Below are 19,439 nucleotides of genomic sequence, written 5' to 3' on the forward strand. Positions count from 1 at the left end.
CAACTGCACCATGTCCCTCTGGCTTTCTGCCCTGAGGCTTCTTTGATACCCTGATGTTGGGTATCTGTGAGAACATTTAGCCACTCTGGTACATGTGCCCCTCAAAGTGTGAGCAAATTAATCTTGACCGATGGGGCAACTCTCAACAGATGAAGAATAGGAGTTGGTGGATAAATGTTCCTTTCTGTCCCTGTCCTAGTCACTGAGCCCCAAGATTCCATGGGCATTTATATCTTGTTCATCTTCGTTTACTCAATGAACATGAACTGATGCTGTTTGGAGATACCAGGCACCAAGGATGTCTTGTTTCCTGTCCCAGGACCTAGCTTCATGTCTGCCAAATAATAGGTACCCCATACATATTTGTGGAATAATTGCCTGCTAAGAGAAGAATAAAAAGAACACAGTTAACTCTGTATATAGACCAGATGTAATAAAGTAAGTAGAAAAAGGTAGAGGACATCACAGAAAAAAGCTCAGTAGTATAAATTGTCATAACACATTTGAGTGTGGTCAGTTGTCTGGTTTGGCCAGAGCTTAGGATGCATTGTGGGGCCACAAATAAGACAGTGCGTTAAAGTGCTTTTAACACTGTCCAGTGATTTATACTAATAGGTCTTGGTATTTTGGTAAAATCGATATAGAGAGGTCTGCTCCCTTCATTAAATTACAGTTTCCCCAAGGGCAGGAACCCACATATAGTAGAGTATCAAGCACGTAATAGACACTTAATCAATATGGAATATAAAAATAATGGCTGAATGATAGATGGGTAAACAGATGGATGATGGGCAGGTGGATGATGGATGGTTTTTCCTGGCTGTTAAATGGAATGAAGGAGAGGTCCTAAATCAGGCTTAACTCTGAGTGAGTGGCAGGCTACAAACAATCCCCAATTTCCCAGCCTATGTCATTGTAGCTAATGCCAAGTATAGCTAATATAGACCTCTGAGTAGCAGCACACTTTCTGTTGGACCATAGAGTAGAGCACAGAGTGTGGACACCAAGCTTCCTTGTTGCCCATTGGGTTGTAAACAGCAGGGGCAATGCTTCCCTTGTGATAAACACATGCACATACATACAAAAAAACCTCTGGGGAAAAATAAATACTGGGTGTATTCAGCAACTACAACAAATTAAATAGGAGAACTCACATTTCTACACTGAAGCAGAAAAAAAAAAAGTTAGCTGTGTTTTCACAGTATCTCTGTGACCTTTATTATTCCATTAGATTTTGGAATAGTATATAAAACACCAAGCTCCATGCTGACAAACAACCAGTTTTGAAACTATTGCCACAGTCAATCCAAACAGCCTTCTCCCCTGGGTAAAATTATTATTTGGAATACAAGCAGAATTGTGGTTCCCTGAGCTAGCTGAGCATAAATGAGGTTAGTGATTCATAAGGTGACTCTAGCGAGTTTGCAAATATGCAACTTGTATGGAAGCTGACGCACACAACAGAAGCTCAGCCTTGCCTTTCTGAGCTGGTAAGCATTTTCAGGCCTCACCACCTCTTTGGAGGACTGTGGTAGGTACAGGCTTCTGAGGACAAGAGTTAACCTGACAGAATGCTGATTTACCAGAAATAAACCCTTCAAATCAGATCACACCCTTGTCAGTAGCTTTTTGAGCGGGAAGATGGTAATTCTGCCTCTTCACATGTTCCTTGAAATACTTGAACTCTTGTTCCATTGGATTAAGCTTTTGGGGGCTAGGTCATCTGGGGTACTTATTCTATCCTGGAGAGGTTGGGGAAAAGTGGTACTGGTATAAAAATACAACTCCCTGAACTTTTAAACCCTCAAATCTTTTCGATAATGTGGCTTCTCTTTCTTAATCCTGAACCTGATTTATTTTTTTTTAAATCCATTTATTCTCTGATATTAGTAGAGTAAGTTCAAAAAGAACAGAAATGGGTATGGAGCTCAGCATAACTTTGTACAAAGAAGGAAGTTAAAGAGAATCAGCCTAATGCTGCTGCTATGATTGCAGCATAATGAGATGTCTACGGAGTAGGTCCCAGACACTGAGGGAACCTTTCTGATAGACTGTGAAAGTGACAAGCCCCAGTTTCTTCTGTGACATCGTACCCATTAGCTGATCTAAATGGGCACATATTCACGTTTGAGGTCACATACCGTTCTCGAAGGCTAGGCTGCCCATACGAATGGGACTGTAACTCACTCTCTGTGTCATAATGGGCAACAGTGGGGGAAGATCCCGAAGCTGTGTTTTCGTAGTTTGAGAGACTCCTCTTTGATGAAGGCCAAGTATATTCATCACACCATCAGGAAAATTCTCTGGGTTAGTTAGACTCTAAAGTTAAAAGAGTGCAGGATCCTACGTTCATGCTAGGATCTGGGAAGCTCCAGTTCTCATTAACATTGATTTAGCAGTGACAGAGAGGGACCCCCGCTGACCTACCGTGGCTCACTGCAGCAGTGAGAAGAGGAAGAAGGCCTGTGCTGTGCCCTTCTCAGTCAGCTGACCAAATATTCTGTTACCTGACTCTCATCCCCTGTGACTGAAAAGTGCTAATACAGAGACCTTGGCACAGATGCAAACAGTACAAGATTGACTAATTATACAGTGTCCAGACAGGGAACTGGCAGGGCATGGCAGCACTTAGGAGACAGACTGTGAACGTCAGCCTGAAGCGAGCCAAACGTGAGCTCCGGAGGAACCTGTTCCACCATGAAAATAAAAGCTGTGTGTACCCAAGAAGGGGAGAACTGTTCCCTGAAAACCACTGAGAGAAAAACAAACAAGCCCCTCAAATATGCTTGCTGTCAGGCTTCGGTATTTAAAAAATGTGGGCTTCCTTTGGGGCACGGTCTCATGTTTGTTCTCCCTTGATTTCAGCTCCCATTTTCTCCAGCAATTATTCAAGCCGAAGTGGAACAGCTGCTGGGGCCGTACCACCCCCACATCCTGTCAGTCACCCTTCTCCGGGACATAATGTACAGGGGAGCCCCCACAACCCCTCCTCCCAGTTACCTCCACTCACAGCTGTGGACGCAGGAGCTGATAGGTAAGGCCATCTGTCTCTCTCTCCTAATAGGTGTCGCTGCCAAACCTCCCTTCACGGAGAAGTGCTTTGACAGTTGCTGAATTTTATTAATAATCCGTTGGTGGGTTGAGTTACCCAAAGGTGACATTTTAAAAGTACATACACAAAGCACGTGGACCAAATATCTCATTATCTGTTTCATTTTTCCACGGGAAAACAAATGAAATGATAGTGGCAATAGCCAGCCGAAGTTTCAGATGCTGGAAACACACCAGAATTTCCCTGTCTTTCTACCTTTCCTCGGTCTGTTTCAGAGACCCAATTTTAAGGTAATGTATATGCAGGTCGAAACACTTCCCGATGTCAGATGGTGCCCTCACCACATAAATCAGTATTGTTAAGGCATGGGATTTTATATAGGCTGCTCATTGAATACTTTATATTAATATCTGTCTCATAAAGGACTTCTGGGAGAAAATGTTTAAACAACCATGATCTTCATAATATTTTTACTCCTGAATTCTTTATTGGCCCCAGAGGCCTTTCGAGGCCCTTCATACTTCTGTTTCCCAATCTCTTGTGTGCTTCTGTGGACCACAGACCAAAATAAGAGTCTGCATCTCTTGCTTCTCCATCTCCTTCCCCTTTTTGTGGAGCAGGCTGTAATGAACTTCTCTTGCCTGAGGGCAAGTGTATGGCTGCATCAGTACACGTAGCTTTGGAAGGAGATTGGATGCTTCAGTCCTCTCCGAGCTGTCCAACACACCTCTTGTCACTTCTCTCCACTTGTCATCTGGCTTGAGTTGACCTACCTGGTTACTCCCAGACATCCAGAGGAGAAATAAGTTCTTGTAGGAACCCTGCGCAAGCTTGGAGTGGTGGGCAATTGTTGAACAAAATAATGGGTTGAATAGGCAGCAGGAATAAAAGTTTTGTATCTTTGATTTCACCAGCAATGTCTGGTTCCATCATTGTTGGCCTGACCTATGAGTTTGGTAATATGTGGTTTTAATTCTGATAAACCATATATATTTTATTGTTTATGACTTTCTTCCTTTATTAATATTATTTTGTTTAATGAATGTCTGTTGAATACTTTCTATGTGTCAGACACTGTGTTGGATGCTGGAGTCCAAAAAGTTATTAAAACATGCTCCTGCCCTTACAGGTTTGAATGGTGAGGACAGGCATTCAAATGAAGTATAGTAAGGCTGTTTGGTTAAATGATATAATAGAGATCCACAGGAGCCTAAAGAGGATGTCTCTAAATCTGTCTCAGGGAGTGAGGGAAAGAAAGACACAGTGATGTAGGCATTGAAGGAAGACAGGCTTTTCTGGATGCCTCAATGGGGCACAGCATCCCAGGCAGCAAGAAGAACATATGCAAGATGTGAGGAACAGAAAGGACACCATCAGGGAAGGTCTCAGTAGCTTGGGATGACAGCATCCAGGCATACATGGCTGATGAAGTCAGATAATATTAGGTTGGCTCATGTGGAATTGTGTATTTGATGCTAAGGAATTTGCCCCTTATCCTGCTAGGAGTGAAGAACCATTATAGGCTCTTTGTTAAGAGAGAAATACAATCAGATTGACATTACAGCAAAAGAATTCAGGTGACAAGATAGTTGAGTAACTGAACCTGGAAGGAGAGACGGGAAAAACAAGGAGAAGAATATTGCAGGAGGCCTTGTAAGCAATATGGTTACTTGAAGCAAGGCAAAGCAGTGAGGATGGAGAATTTATTCAAGAGCAATTATTTAGGAGGCAGAATTACTAATCATTAATATATATGTGGAGCAAAGAGGAGGGACCGAAATTCATTTATAAGTTTTACCCCTAGACACCAAGATTGTGTCATTAATAGAAACTGAAAAATACAAAAAGAGTGTAGTAGTGTGGAGGAAAAAACAATATCGAGTGGAGGAGAAGGGGAAGAAGAGGGAACAGTAAACTGACTTTAGGAGTTTGAACTTTAGGTGATTATAAAAGATCCATGTGGATATGTCTGATTGGCAGTTAGAAATATGAATCAGAAGATGCTGGAGTTCTTAAAAACAGTTCTATGCACAAGGTAAAGTGTAAACAAATCATTAGCCTCCTCCCACAAGATCTGTCAGCAAAGCAGCACAAATGATAACCATCCATTAAGTTCACAGACATTGGAGACAGAAAATCTTTTCTTCCACTTATCTGATATATTCCTATATATATTCCTTTTTTTAAAAAAAAAAAAGTATTTTATGTAGTTTTCTGTTGGGTTCTAAATGATATTAGCCATGGACTTTTCATCATCTCATTTCATTCTGCCTGGCTGAGAATCTTACTCCACAATGTCGTGAAGCTCAGGAATGATCAATCGGAACCTCCCTACACTGCACCTCCTTATGTATAGTCATAACAACTCTTACCGAGAATATAAGACAAAAACAATCATTGAGTCTCCTTTTTGTACACAGCCTTTAAAAGAATACATGTAGAAAAAGATTTTAATTATTATCAGAATCAAAGACAACAATATCACAACCCAAATGCCTGAAATTTGCATCTCAGTTCTGACAGTTGCTAACTGTTTGGCTGTGGACAAGTTCCTTAGCTGCTCCTGCTGCTTGAGGTTTGTGTGTTTGTCTTTTTTAAACATTTTATTTTGTATTTTTTATTCCTCCTTTTGAAAGTTTGTAACATATAAAGAATGGCAAGAATAGTACAATGAATACCCATGAATGTACCCTGCACTTATATTCACGCATTGTCAATATTTTGCCTTTCTTTCCTTCCTTCCTTCTTTTGTTTCCCTCCCTCCCTCCCTTCCTTCCTTCGTTCCTTCTCTTTCTTGCTCTTTCTCTCTCTCTCTCTCTCTCTGTCTCTCTTTCTCTCTCTCTCTGACTTTGGGGATTCTTTGTTTTCCTGCCTATTGTTGCAGAACCATTTGACAGATGGTTGCAGATATCACTGAGCTTTACTCTTAATTACTTCAGTAGGGATCTCCTAAAAAGGACATTCTCCTACATAAACCCAATATAATAATCATACTCGGGAAATTTAACATTGATATAATACTATTCTCTAATAGTTACTTGCTATTCAGATTTCCCAAATTTTGTGAATAGTGTTTTCTACAGCTGGAGATTTTTGTTTGTTTGTTTTCCTTTTTGTGATTCAGGGATCTAATAGGGATCTCACAGTGCATTTAATTTTTATTTCTTTTTCATCTACTTGAATCGACTGAAGTTCTCCAGCTTTTTATTGTTATTATTATTGTCTTTCAGGACATTGACAATTTTTGAAGAACTCGGGACATTTATTTTACACAGTGTTCCAGGGTTCCATGGTTTGGATTTGTGTAATTGTTTTATCCTTAACAGATTCATTGTAGATATTTTTGGTGGGAATACCACATAGATGATGTGGTGTTTCTTAGCTTTTTTGAGATTTAGATTGCACCTTATGGGGAATTAGGATTAAATAAACTAAGTAGATAAAGTGCCTAGTAAGTTATATGACATGAAACAGGCCTTTCATAGCTGTGGATACTAACATAAAGACAGGCAGCTTTGGCATAGCTGAGTGATTCAGTTTGGAAGTCAGAGGATGTTGTTAAATGATCATAGGGGTTGATAATGTAAATAATCATGGAAGGGGAAATGGAGAGGAAGGAGGTACTTTATATGATGGGAGAAGGAAATGGACATTTGCACTTTGTGGTTTTGTCTTGCTGCTATATTCTCCCCTACTGGATGTGTGCCCCATCCCTTGCCTTCCCAGCTGGAGTGGGCAAGTGTGAGTATGGCAGGTTCTCTCTTCCAATCAGGTTTGGAAAGGAAGATGACTTGAAACAGCACTGACTTATTCACCAGGTTTGCATTAGTGTCCAGCATAAAAACACTAAGAGGAAATATGCTTACCTTCCGCTTTTGGTTTGTATATCTTTGCCTCTGTTTGCCTGGGAAATCCCCCAGTAAAAACTCCAGCAGTTTTCTTAACGGAAATAGGTTTATCACACTTTGCGATTTTTAGTGGGAAACTGGCATCTTTTCCTGCTTGCGGGCATTGATTCATCATTTACTTAGCTTTCACATGCTAAAAAAAATGGGCTGAGTCACCGTCAGAAGTCAGGAAAGGTCCACCACATCTACCCAGTTAGCATCAAGTTCTTTGATCCTTACCATCATAAAATAAAATAAATGCAAGTTCTCTCAATCTAACAAGGTTCCATTTTTATTTTGAAATATTATCTGAATGACATATTATTTCAGTGATTTAAGCAGCACACCACATCACCTAATGTTTATCTAACTTATTATGGGAAGTGGTGTTTTACTATGGCATGTTGAATGAGCCAGTGGTACTTTGTGACAGTGGCTTCCCGTGAGAGGAACTCAGCGTCTTTGGAAATGTTAATTCATTGAGTTTCATAGTATGTCTGTTAGACCAGAGAATACAAAAATATTGATGGGAGTCTCTTTTTGAAATGCAGAAATCTTACAATTCCAAGAATAAATCCTCTGAGTTTATGTTTGCTCATCTTTTACAAGAGAATGTCAGCTGCCTCTCTTCATTCTGAAGAAGGCCACAAACAGTGCGCTTTGTCGTGCAGGTAATAGAGCTGAAGGAGGCCTGTGGATTGACCACAGTGGAGAGGTTTATGAAGAGCTTCCTATGAGCCCATGGCTGAGCCAGAAAGGACTGAAAAGAAAGTGTAAATATAAGGAAAAAGAAAAGTGTTTTTTCTGTTCTCTCACTCAACAGTAATCGACACAAAACGCTTCTGTGACCAAATGTGTGGGGGTTTTCCCCCAACCCACTAAGCATGCAATCAATTCTGCAGTAGACACCAGCTGGGTGTCCTCTAATTGCAACCTATCCTGACACTCTCTACTTGGAGAGAGTGTCAGATTCCACAGGTTGAGGACACAGTTCCACAGGACTGCCCCCTACTTCTGACACCAGTTGCAATACCTGGGTTATTTTGCCTGTACATCTGACAAACTGACTATGAATCAGGATTTCCACAGCCCCTTCCTCCGGTTCTATTAATTTGCTGGAGCAGTTCACAGAACTCAGGGAAACACTTACATTTACTAGTTTATTATAAAGGACATTATAAAGTATACCAATGAAAAGATGTATAGGTCAAGGCATATGGGAAGGCACACAGAACCTCCATGCCCTCTCCAGGCCTACCACCCTCCAGGAACCTCCATGTGTTCAGCTATCCAGAAGCTCTCTGAACCCAGTCCTTTTGGATTTTTATGGAGACTTCTTTACATAGGCATGATTGATTAAATCATTGGCCATTGGTAATCAGTTTACTCTTTGGCCCCTCTTCCCTCAGAATTTGGGGGTTGAGGCTGAAAGTCAACCCTCTAATCCTGCCTTGGTCTCTCCAGTGGCCAGTCTCATTGTTTCAGGCAGCCAGAGGCTGCCAGCCATCAGTCAACTCATTAGCATACAAAAAGACACTATCACTTTGAAGATTCCAAGGATTTCAGAAGTTGTATGCCAGGAATGGGGAGGAAGACCAAATATATATTTCATACTATCACAGAAAGAACGGATGTGTAGTCTCTTTGGAGAGTATTCAATCTAATATATGAATCAATCAGCAGCAGAAAATATGAGGAATAATTATTTTTGAGAAGTAGTCAAAGCACCTTTACCAAATAAGGAATGCCAATTTTTTTAGTCTCTATGGAGTATTGGGAAGGCTTACTCTTTTCACCCATAATGTATTATTTCAGATATAGCATTGCTAGAATTCTAGGTACTTTTATACATGTATGATCTTTCTAGGCCTTTCAGTAATTTGCATAAGTAACTTTGACTTTACTTTATTTTCTTTATTTTTTATCTTTATTTAATTTTTATGCAAATTTATGGGGCATATGATGTGAAATTTTGTTACATGTATATAATGCATAGCGATCAAGTTAAGGTATTTAGGATGTCCAACAACCAAGTACAGTATGTTTTTTATTTAACTATAGTCACCTTATTCTGTTACCAGACATTGAATTTATTCCTTCTATTTAACTGATGATCATATGGTTTTTTGCCCCCATTCTCTTGATGTTATATATCCCATTTGTTGATTTGTATATGTTGAATCATCCTTGCTTCCCTAGTATAAATCGCACTTGTCCTGTTGGATTTGGTTTGCTGGTATTTTATTGAGGATTTTTTTGTCTATGTTTATCAGGGATATTGGCCTGCAGTTTTATTTTTGTTGTTATTGTTGTTGTGACTTTGTCTGGTTTGGGTATCAGGGTGATGCTGGCCTCATGGAATGACTGTGGGAGAATTCCCTCTTCAATTTTTTGGAATAGTTTCCAGAGGATTGGAATTAGTTTTCTGTACATTTGGTAGAATTTTGCTGTGAATCTATCTGGTCCTGGGCTTTTCTTTTGGGAAGACTTTTTAATACTGATTCCATCTCATTATGCGTTATTGGTCTGTTCAGGTTTTTTATTTCTTCCTTATTCAGTCTTGGTAGATTGTCTATTTATCAATTTTATTTATATGTTCAAATAACCAGCTTTTTGTTTTGTTACTTCTTTGTATATTTTTTAGTTTCTGTTTCATTTTGTTCTGCTCATATCTTTATTATTTATTTTTTCTGCTAATCTGGGGTTTGGTTTGTTTCTCCTTTTCTAGTTCTTTGAGGTATGTTTTTAGATTGTTTATTTGTAATCTTTCTACTTTTTTGATATAAGCATTTATTGTTACAAACTTCCCTTTTAGCACTGCTTTTGCTGTATTCCACAGGTTTGGGGACTGATATAGTTTGGCTGTGTGTCCGCACCCAAATCTCATCTTGAATTGTATTCCCATAATTCCTACATGTTGTGGGAGGGATCTGTTGGGAGATAACTGAATCATCAGGATGGTTTCCCCCATACTGTTCTCTTGGTAGTGCATAAGTCTCATGAGATCTGAGGGTTTTTATCAGGGGTTTCCGCCTTTGTGTCTTCCTCATTCTCTTTGCCTGTTGCCATCCATGTAAAACAGGAGTTGCTCCTCCTTACATTCCGCCATGATTATAAGGCTTCCCCAGCCACATCCAACTGTAAGTCCAATTAAACCTCTTTCTTTTGTAAATTACCCAGTCTCGGGTATGTCTTTAACAGTAGCATGAAAACAGACTAATAAAGTAAATTGGTACCAGTAGAGTGGGGTGCTGCAGTAGATACCTGAAAATGTGGAAGCAACTGGGTAACAGACAGGGCTTGGAACAGTTTGGAGAGCTCAGAAGAAGATAGGAAAATGTGGAAACATTTGGAATTTCCTGGAGACTTGTTGAATGGCTTTGCCCAAAATGCTGATAGAGATACGGACAATAAAGTCAAGGCTGAGGTGGTCTCAGATGGAAATGAGGAACTCGTTGGGAACTGGAGCAAAGGTGACTCTTGTTACGTTTTAGCAAAGGTAGTGGTGGCATTTTGCTTCTGCCCTAGAGATTTGTGGAACTTTGAACTTGAGAGAGCTGATTTAGGGTATCTAGCAGAAGAAATTTCAGAGCAGCAAAGCATTCAGGAAGTGACTTGGGTGCTGTTAAAAGCATTCAGTTTTAAAAAGGAAAAAGAGCATAAAAGTTTGAAAAATTTGCAGCCTGGCAATGCATTAGAAGAGAAAATCTCATTTTCTGGGGAGAAATTCAAGCTGGCTGCAGAAATTTGCATAGGTAACGAGGAGCCAAATGTTAATTTCCAAGACAATGGGGAAAATGTCTCCAGTGCATGTCAGAGGTCTTCACAGCAGCCCCTCCAGTCACAGACCCCAAGGCCTAGGAGGAAAAAGTGATCTCCAGGGCCTGGCCCAGGGTCCCTGTGCTATGTGCAGCCTAGGGACTTGGTGCCCTGCGTCCCAGCCACTCAAGCAATGGCTGAAAGGGGCCTGAAGCTCTGGCCATGGCTTCAGATGGTGCAAGCCCTAAGCCTTGGCAGCTTCCATGTGGCGTTGAGCCTGCGGGTACACAGAAGTCAAGAATTGAGGTTTGGGAACGTCTGTCTAGATTTCAGAAGATGTGTGGAAATGCGTGGATACCCAGGCAGAAGTTTGCTGCAGGGGCGCGGCTCTCATGAAGAACCTCTGCTAGAGCAATGCAAAAGGGAAATGTGGGGTCAGAGAGCCCACACAGAGTCTCTACTGGGACACTGCCTAGTGGAGCTGTGAGAAGAGGGTCACTGTCCTCCAGACCCCAGAATGGTAGATCCACCAATAGCTTGCACTGTGCACCTGGAAAAGCCACAGATGCTCAATGCCAGTTCATGAAAGCAGCCAGGAGGCAGGGTGTACCCTGCAAAGCCACAGGAGTGGAGCTGCCCAAGACCATGGGAACCCACCTCTTGCATCAGTGTGACCTGGATATGAGACATGGAGTCAAAGGAGATCATTTTGGAGCTTAAAGATTTGACTGCCCAACTGGATTTTGAAATTGTATGTGCCCTGTAGCCCCTTTGTTTTGGCCAATTCCTTCCATTTGGAATGGTTGTATTTACCCAGTGTCTGTATGCCCATTGTATCCGGGAAATAAGTAGCTTGCTTTTGATTTTACAGGATCATATGTGGAAGAGACCTGCCTTGTCTCAGACGAGACTTTGGACTGTGGACTTTTGAGTTAATGCTGAAATGAGTTAAGACTTTGGGGAACTGTTAGGAAGGCATGATTGGTTTTGAAATGTGAGGACATGAGATTTGGCATGGGCCAGGGGTGGAATTATATGGTTTGGCTCTGTGTCCTCACCCAAATCTCATCTTGAATTGCATTCCCATAATTCCCACGTGTTGTGGGAGGGACCCGTTGGGGATAACTGAATCATTGGGGGTGGTTTCCCTCATACTGTTCTCTTGGTAGTGCATAAGTCTCACGAGACCTGATGGTTTTATCAGGGCGTTCTGCTTTTGTGTCTTCCTCATTCTCTTTGCCTTCTGCCATCCATGTAAGATGGGACTTGCTCCTGCTTACCTTCTGCCATGATTGTGAGGCTTCCTCAGCCACATGGAACTGTATGTCCAATTAAACCTCTTTCTTTTGTAAATTGCCCAGTCTCAGGTACGTCTTTAACAGCAGCATGAAAACGGACTAATATAGGGATGTTGTATTTTCATTTTCATTTGTTTCAAGAAAATTTTTAATTTTCATCTTAATTTTCTCTTTGGCCCAGTGGTCATCCAGGAGCACGTTGTTTAATTTCCATGTATTTGTATGGTTTCCAAAGTTCTTTCTGGTATTGAATTCTTGTTTTATTCCATCATAGCCTGAGAAGATACTTGATATGATTATAATTTAAAAAATGTGTTGAGACTTATTTTGTAGTCTCACAGGTATCATTTTCTAATTGATCATTGGAATGTAATGTTGCTTGCCTGGATGCTAAAGGGTCAAAGACAGCAACCATTTTCAATTCAATAGCTTTGCAATTCTGTAAAATTCTTTAGCTCTACTCAAACCAGTCTGACGTATGACTTAGTTTCCTTTTTTCCGTGCCTTAATTCAGGCTTTGTTTCTATATAAAAACTTCCTTTTTCTTCCTATCCTTAACCAAGTGTTACCCAGCCTTTAGAGCTCAGATTAGTTCTCAATGCAGGAAGCCTCTCCTCTGCCTCTCACAGTTCACAAAGTCAAGTTCCCTTGATGAATCCCTTGGATCTTATCATCTGTTTCATGTATATACTATTTACCAGATGTCTCCATGCTAACTGAATTGTTAGGTTTTGGTGAGCAGGAACCTTAAGTTTCCTGGTGACCTCCATACTGCCATGTACTAAGTAATGCAGTGATAGGTCCTAAGGAAGGTTTGAGAAAGGTAAAAGACCAATGAGGGGAATGCCTAAGAAGCAAGAGGTCATTGTCAAGTCCCAGTGTCTTGCCAGAAAGCAACAATTCCCTTGATTTATTGATCAGAAGGGCAGTAGCCCTAATTCTGAAAGTTCTTCCCATCTTGTATAACCTGCGTACTTTGATACAATGCATAGTTGCTCTAATACATACATTCATGCACACACACATTGCTAGGAGTACCTTGCCACCATCCATTTGTGGTTTCTCTACATTGCTTTCTTGAAATCTTGAATACTAGTGCCTGACACTCACCATTCTCACTTATTTGTATATGTAGCATCTGAAGAACTAAAAACTAAGCCTGTTGCTTTGCTGTTCTTTCCTCTCCAGGACTTTCTGAGTAATCAGGGATGTTGGTATCTTAAACCACTCAGCTTTTACACACACACACACACACACACACCCCCTAGATAATTGTTTCTCACTCTCTTTAATGTAGTATAAATGCAATAGTCATACACATCATATCAAATATTAAAGCATATCAAAATCTATCCCAGCACTAGAGGTTTATTTGTTTACTGTTGTTTTGTTTATTGTCTTTCGCTGGTGTTTATATACCAGGCAGTATGCTGGACACTGAGGCTGTAGTGGTAAATAAGACCAACAGAAGCCTTGCCCTCTCAGAGTATCTAGTCTAATGGAAGACACCAAGCCAACAGGCAATCATAGTTTAGAGTATTATGAAGGGATGATACAGGGGCCTGTGGATGCATACAGAAAGAGCATATAACCCAAAATTGGGGAGAAAGGACTAGAGGAAGAAATTTTTTCCTGAAAACTGATAGCCTACAGGCAAGAAGACTATGTACAACAAGTGTTGTATACAAAAGCTAAGAAGGAAGAGAGCCAGCAAGGGTGCAGCTTAGTGTAGAAATTAGGGAGTAACCTTATCAGCCACATTTAGGGGTTGGGGCTTTAACTTGAGGACAAGAAGTTGTGTGTTGGGCCAATAAGGGGGATGTAGTGACTCTTGCATACATTCCAAATTCCTCCCTAGTCTGTTATCCACCCACAAAGAGCTCAGAATGTATTCTCTGCCTGATAGAAGAAAAAAGACAAAGAATTGAAAAATGGTTCATCTTGTTCTCAAATAGCCAAAGACACTGTTTTGTACCTCCTGGACTAGTGAAGCAGCACAGTAGGGATTATGTTATTTTCCTTTTTAATACCATTTGTAAAGACAGTTTTGTCCCTAGCAATTTGAAGCTTGTATTTTATGTAGTCATGAACTACCAGGGTTTTGAAGAGTCACTGAGTGTCAAAAAAAAATTACTTCCATTTTGAAGACAAAGTGATGAACATCTGAAAATTAGAGATCTAATCCAGCAATAACTTGGTCTCACTTGTCTCCATTATATCTGAGAAAATTTGGATATGACTAAGAGTTCACTGCATGACTGCGTGTCATCTTATAGCTGCAATTTGTCTAGTGAGCACTGCTCTGTGGTCACTGATGCATATTAAGAGACTTTCTGACACATATAGAAACATATCTAACTTAGAGGGTAACAAATAAACACAGGCAATTAAGTTTGTCAATCTTGATCATTGGAATAGTTGAGAAAAGCCATAGTTAAAAGACAAATATAGGGTGGAGGAGCCAAGATGGCCGAATAGGAACAGCTCCGGTCTACAGCTCCCAGCGTGAGCGACCCAAAAGATGGGTGATTTCTGCATTTCCATCTGAGGTACTGGGTTCATCTAACTAGGGAGTGCCAGACAGTGGGCGCAGGACAGTGAGTGCAGCACGCCATGCGCAAGCCGAAGCAGGGCAAGGCATTGCCTCACTCTGGAAGTGCAAGGGGTCAGGGAGTTCCCTTTCCTGGTCAAGGAAAGGGGTGACAGACGGCACCTGGAAAATCGGGTCACTCCCACCCGAATACTGCGCATTTCCGACTGGCTTAGGAAACGGCACACCAGGAGATTATATCCCGCACCTGGCTCGGAGGGACCTATGCCCACGGAGTCTCGCTGATTGCTAGCACAGCAGTCTGAGATCAAACTGCAAGACAGCAGCAAGGCTGGGGGAGGGGCGCCCGCCATTGGCCAGGCTCGCTTAGGTAAACAAAGCAGCCTGGAAGCTCGAACTGGGTGGAGCCCACCATAGCTCAAGGAGGCCTGCCTGCCTCTGTAGGCTCCACCTCTGGGGGCAGGGCACAGACAAACAAAAAGACAGCAGTAACCTCTGCAGACTTAAATGTCCCTGTCTGACAGCTTTGAAGAGAGCAGTGGTTCTCCCAGCACGCAGCTGGAGATCTGAGAACAGGCAGACTGCCTCCTCAAGTGGGTCCCTGACCCCTGACTCCCGAGCAGCCTAACTGGGAGGCACCCCCCAGTAGGGGCAGACTGACACCTCACACAGCCAGGTACTCCTCTGAGACAAAACTTCCAGAGGAACGATCAGACAGCAGCATTCGCGGTTCACGAAAATCCGCTGTTCTGCAGCCACCGCTGCTGATACCCAGGCAAACAGGGTCTGGAGTGGACTTCTAGCAAACTCCAACAGACCTGCAGCTGAGGGTCCTGTCTGTTAGAAGGAAAACTAACAAACAGAAAGGACATCCACACCAAAAACCCATCTGTACATCACCATCATCAAAGACCAAAAGTAGATAAAACCACAAAGATGGGGAAAAAACAGAGCAGAAAAACTGGAAACTCTAAAAAGCAGAGCGTCTCTCCTCCTCCAAAGGAACGCAGTTCCTCACCAGCAATGGAACAAAGCTGGACAGGGAATAACTTTGACGAGTTGAGAGAAGAAGGCTTCAGATGATCAAACTACTCCGAGCTACAGGAGGAAATTCAAACCAAAGGAAAAGAAGTTAAAAACTTTGAAAAAAATTTAGACGAATGTACAACTAGAATAACCAATACAGAGAAGTGCTTAAAGGAGCTGATGGAGCTGAAAGCCAAGGCTCGAGAACTACGTGAAGAATGCAGAAGCCTCAGGAGCCGATGCGATCAACTGGAAGAAAGGGTATCAGTGATGGAAGATGAAATGAATGAAATGAAGCGAGAAGGGAAGTTTAGAGAAAAAACAATAAAAAGAAATGAACCAAGCCTCCAAGAAATATGGCAGTATGTGAAAAGACCAAATCTACGTCTGATTGGTGTACCTGAAAGTGATGGGAGAATGGAACCAAGTTGGAAAACACTCTGCAGGATATTATCCAGGAGAACTTCCCCAATCTAGCAAGGCAGGCCAACATCCAGATTCAGGAAATACAGAGAATGCCACAAAGATACTCCTTGAGAAGAGCAACTCCAAGACACATAATTGTCAGATTCACCAAAGTTGAAATGAAGGAAAAAATGTTAAGGGCAGCCAGAGAGAAAGGTTGGGTTACCCACAAAAGGAAGCCCATCAGACTAACAGCGGATCTCTCGGCAGAAACTCTACAAGCCAGAAGAGAGTGGGGGCCAATATTCAACATTCTTAAAGAAAAGAATTTTCAAGCCATAATTTCATATCCAGCCAAACTAAGCTTCATAAGTGAAGGAGAAATAAAATACTTTACAGACAAGCAAATGCTGAGAGATTTTGTCACCACCAGGCCTGCCCTAAAAGAGCTCCTGAAGGAAGTGCTAAACATGGAAAGGAACAACCGGTACCAGCCACTGCAAAATCATGCCAAATTGTAAAGACCATTGAGGCTAGGAAGAAACTGCATCAAATAATGAGCAAAATAACCAGCTAACATCATAATGACAGGATCAAATTCACACATAACAATATTAACTTTAAATGTAAATGGACTAAATGCTCCAATTAAAAGACACAGACTGGCAAATTGGATAAAGAGTCAAGACCCATCAGTGTGCTGTATTCAGGAAACCCATCTCACCTGCAGACACACACATAGGCTCAAAATAAAAGGATGAAGGAAGATCTACCAAGCAAATGGAAAACAAAAAAAGGCATGGGTTGCAATCCTAGTCTCTGATAAAACAGAGTTTAAACCAACAAAGATCAAAAGAGACAAAGAAGGCAATTACATAATGGTAAAGGGATCAATTCAACAAGAAGAGCTAACTATCCTAAATATATATGCACCCAATACAGGAGCACCCAGATTCATAAAGCAAGTCCTGAGTGACCTATAAAGAGACTTAGACTCCCATACAATAATAATGGGAGACTTTAACACCCCACTGTCAACATTAGACAGATCAATGAGACAGAAAGTTAACAAGGATACCCAGGAATTGAACTCAGCTCTGCACCAAACGGACCTAATAGACATCTACAGAACTCTCCACCCCAAGTCAACAGAATACACATTTTTTTCAGCACCACACCACACCTATTCCAAAATTGACCACATAGTTGGAAGTAAAGCTCTCCTCAGCAAATGTAAAAGAACAGAAATTATAACAAACTGTCTCTCAGACCACAGTGTAATCAAACTAGAACACAGGATTAAGAAACTCACTCAAAACCGCTCAACTACGTGGAAACTGAACAACCTGCTCCTGAATGACTACTGGGTACATAACAAAATGAAGGCAGAAATAAATATGTTCTTTGAAACCAATGAGAACAAAGACACAGCATACCAGAATCTCTCGGACACATTCAAAGCAGTGTGTAGAGGGAAATTTATAGCACTAAATGCCCACAAGAGAAAGCAGGAAAGATCCAAAATTGACATCCTAACATCACAATTGAAAGAACTAGAAAAGCAAGAGCAAACACATTCAAAAGCTAGCAGAAGGCAAGAAATGACTAAAATCAGAGCAGAACTGAAGGAAATGGAGACAAAAAAAAAAACCTTCAAAAAATTAATGAATCCAGGAGCTGGTTTTTTGAAAGGATCAACAAAATTGATAGACCGCTAGCAAGACTAATAAAGAAGAAAAGAGAGAAGAATCAAATAGACACAATAAAAAATGATAAAGGGGATATCACCACCAATCCCACAGAAATACAAACTACCATCAGAGAATACTACAAACACCTCTATGCAAATAAACTAGAAAATCTAGAAGAAATGGATAAATTCCTCCACACATACACCCTCCCAAGACTAAACCAGGAAGAAGTTGAATCTCTGAATAGACGAATAACAGGATCTGAAATTGTGGCAATAATCAATACCTTACCAACCAAAAAGAGTCCAGGACCAGATGGATTCACAGCCGAATTCTACCAGAGGTACAAGGAGGAACTGGTACCATTCCTTCTGAAACTATTCCAATCAATAGAAAAAGAGGGAATCCTCCCTAACTCATTTTATGAGGCCAGGATCAGCCTGATACCAAAGCCTGGCAGAGACACAACAAAAAAAGAGAATTTTAGACCAATATCCTTGATGAACATTGATGCAAAAATCCTCAATAAAATACTGGCAAACCAAATCCAGCAGCACATCAAAAAGCTTATCCACAATGATCAAGTGGGCTTCATCCCTGGGATGCAAGGCTGGTTCACTATACGCAAATCAATAAATGTAATCCAGCATATAAACAGAACCAAAGACAAAAACCACATGATTATCTCAACAGATGCAGAAAACGCCTTTGACAAAATTCAACAACACTTCAGGCTAAAAACTCTCAATAAATTTGGTATTGATGGGATGTATCTCAAAATAATAAGAGCTATCTATGACAAAACCACAGCCAATATCATACTGAATGGGCAAAAACTGGAAGCATTCCCTTTGAAAACTGGCACAAGACAGGGATGCCCTCTCTCACCACTCCTATTCAACAGAGTGTTGGAAGTGCTGGCCAGGGCAATGAGGCAGGAGAAGGAGATAAAGGTATTCAGTTAGGAAAAGAGGAAGTCAAATTGTCTCTGTTTGCAGATGACATGATTGTATATCTAGAAAACCCCATCGTCTCAGCCCAAAATCTCCTTAAGCTAATAAGCAGCTTCAGTAAAGTCTCAGGATACAAAAGCAATGTACAAAAATCACAAGCATTCTTATACACCAATAACAAACAGAGAGCCAAATCATGAGTGAACTCCCATTCGCAATTGCTTCAAAGAGAATAACATACCTAGGAATACAACTTACAAGGGACATGAAGGACCTCTTCAAGGAGAACTACAAACCACTGCTCAAGGAAATAAAAGAGGATACAAACAAATGGAAGAACATTCCACGCTCATGGGTAGGAAGAATCAATATCGTGAAAATGGCCATACTGCCCAAGGTAATTTACAGATTCAATGCCATCCCCATCAAGCTACCAATGACTTTCTTCACAGAATTGGAAAAAACTACTTAAAAGTTCATATGGAACCAAAAAAGAGCCCGCATTGCCAAGTCAATCCTAAGCCAAAAGAACAAAGCTGGGGGCATCACGCTACCTGACTTCAAACTATACTACAAGGCTACAGTAACCAAAACAGCATGGTACTGGTACCAAAACAGAGATATAGATCAATGGAACAGAACAGAGCCCTCAGAAATAACACTGCATATCTACAACTATCTGATCTTTGACAAACCTGAGAAAAACAAGCAATGGGGAAAGGATTCCCTATTTAATAAATGGTGCTGGGAAAACTGGCTAGCCATATGTAGAAAGCTGAAACTGGATCCCTTCCTTACACCTTATACACAAATCAAT

General features: G+C 41.1%; 1 protein-coding gene across 2 annotated transcripts in view; it reads left to right on the forward strand.

The window, feature by feature from the left end:
* GLIS3 (GLIS family zinc finger 3) overlaps positions 1-19,439 on the forward strand; it is a 512,125-nt gene that overhangs the window by 441,450 nt on the left and 51,236 nt on the right. For both annotated transcript variants that reach the window (XM_054500965.2, XM_054500966.2), the window contains one exon: positions 2,866-3,034. In XM_054500965.2, the coding sequence (XP_054356940.1) occupies positions 2,866-3,034 (169 nt within the window). The remainder of the gene's footprint in view (positions 1-2,865; positions 3,035-19,439) is intronic.

This window comes from Pongo pygmaeus, chromosome 13 (assembly GCF_028885625.2).
Source record: "Pongo pygmaeus isolate AG05252 chromosome 13, NHGRI_mPonPyg2-v2.0_pri, whole genome shotgun sequence".
In the NCBI taxonomy this organism is placed as follows: domain Eukaryota; kingdom Metazoa; phylum Chordata; class Mammalia; order Primates; family Hominidae; genus Pongo; species Pongo pygmaeus.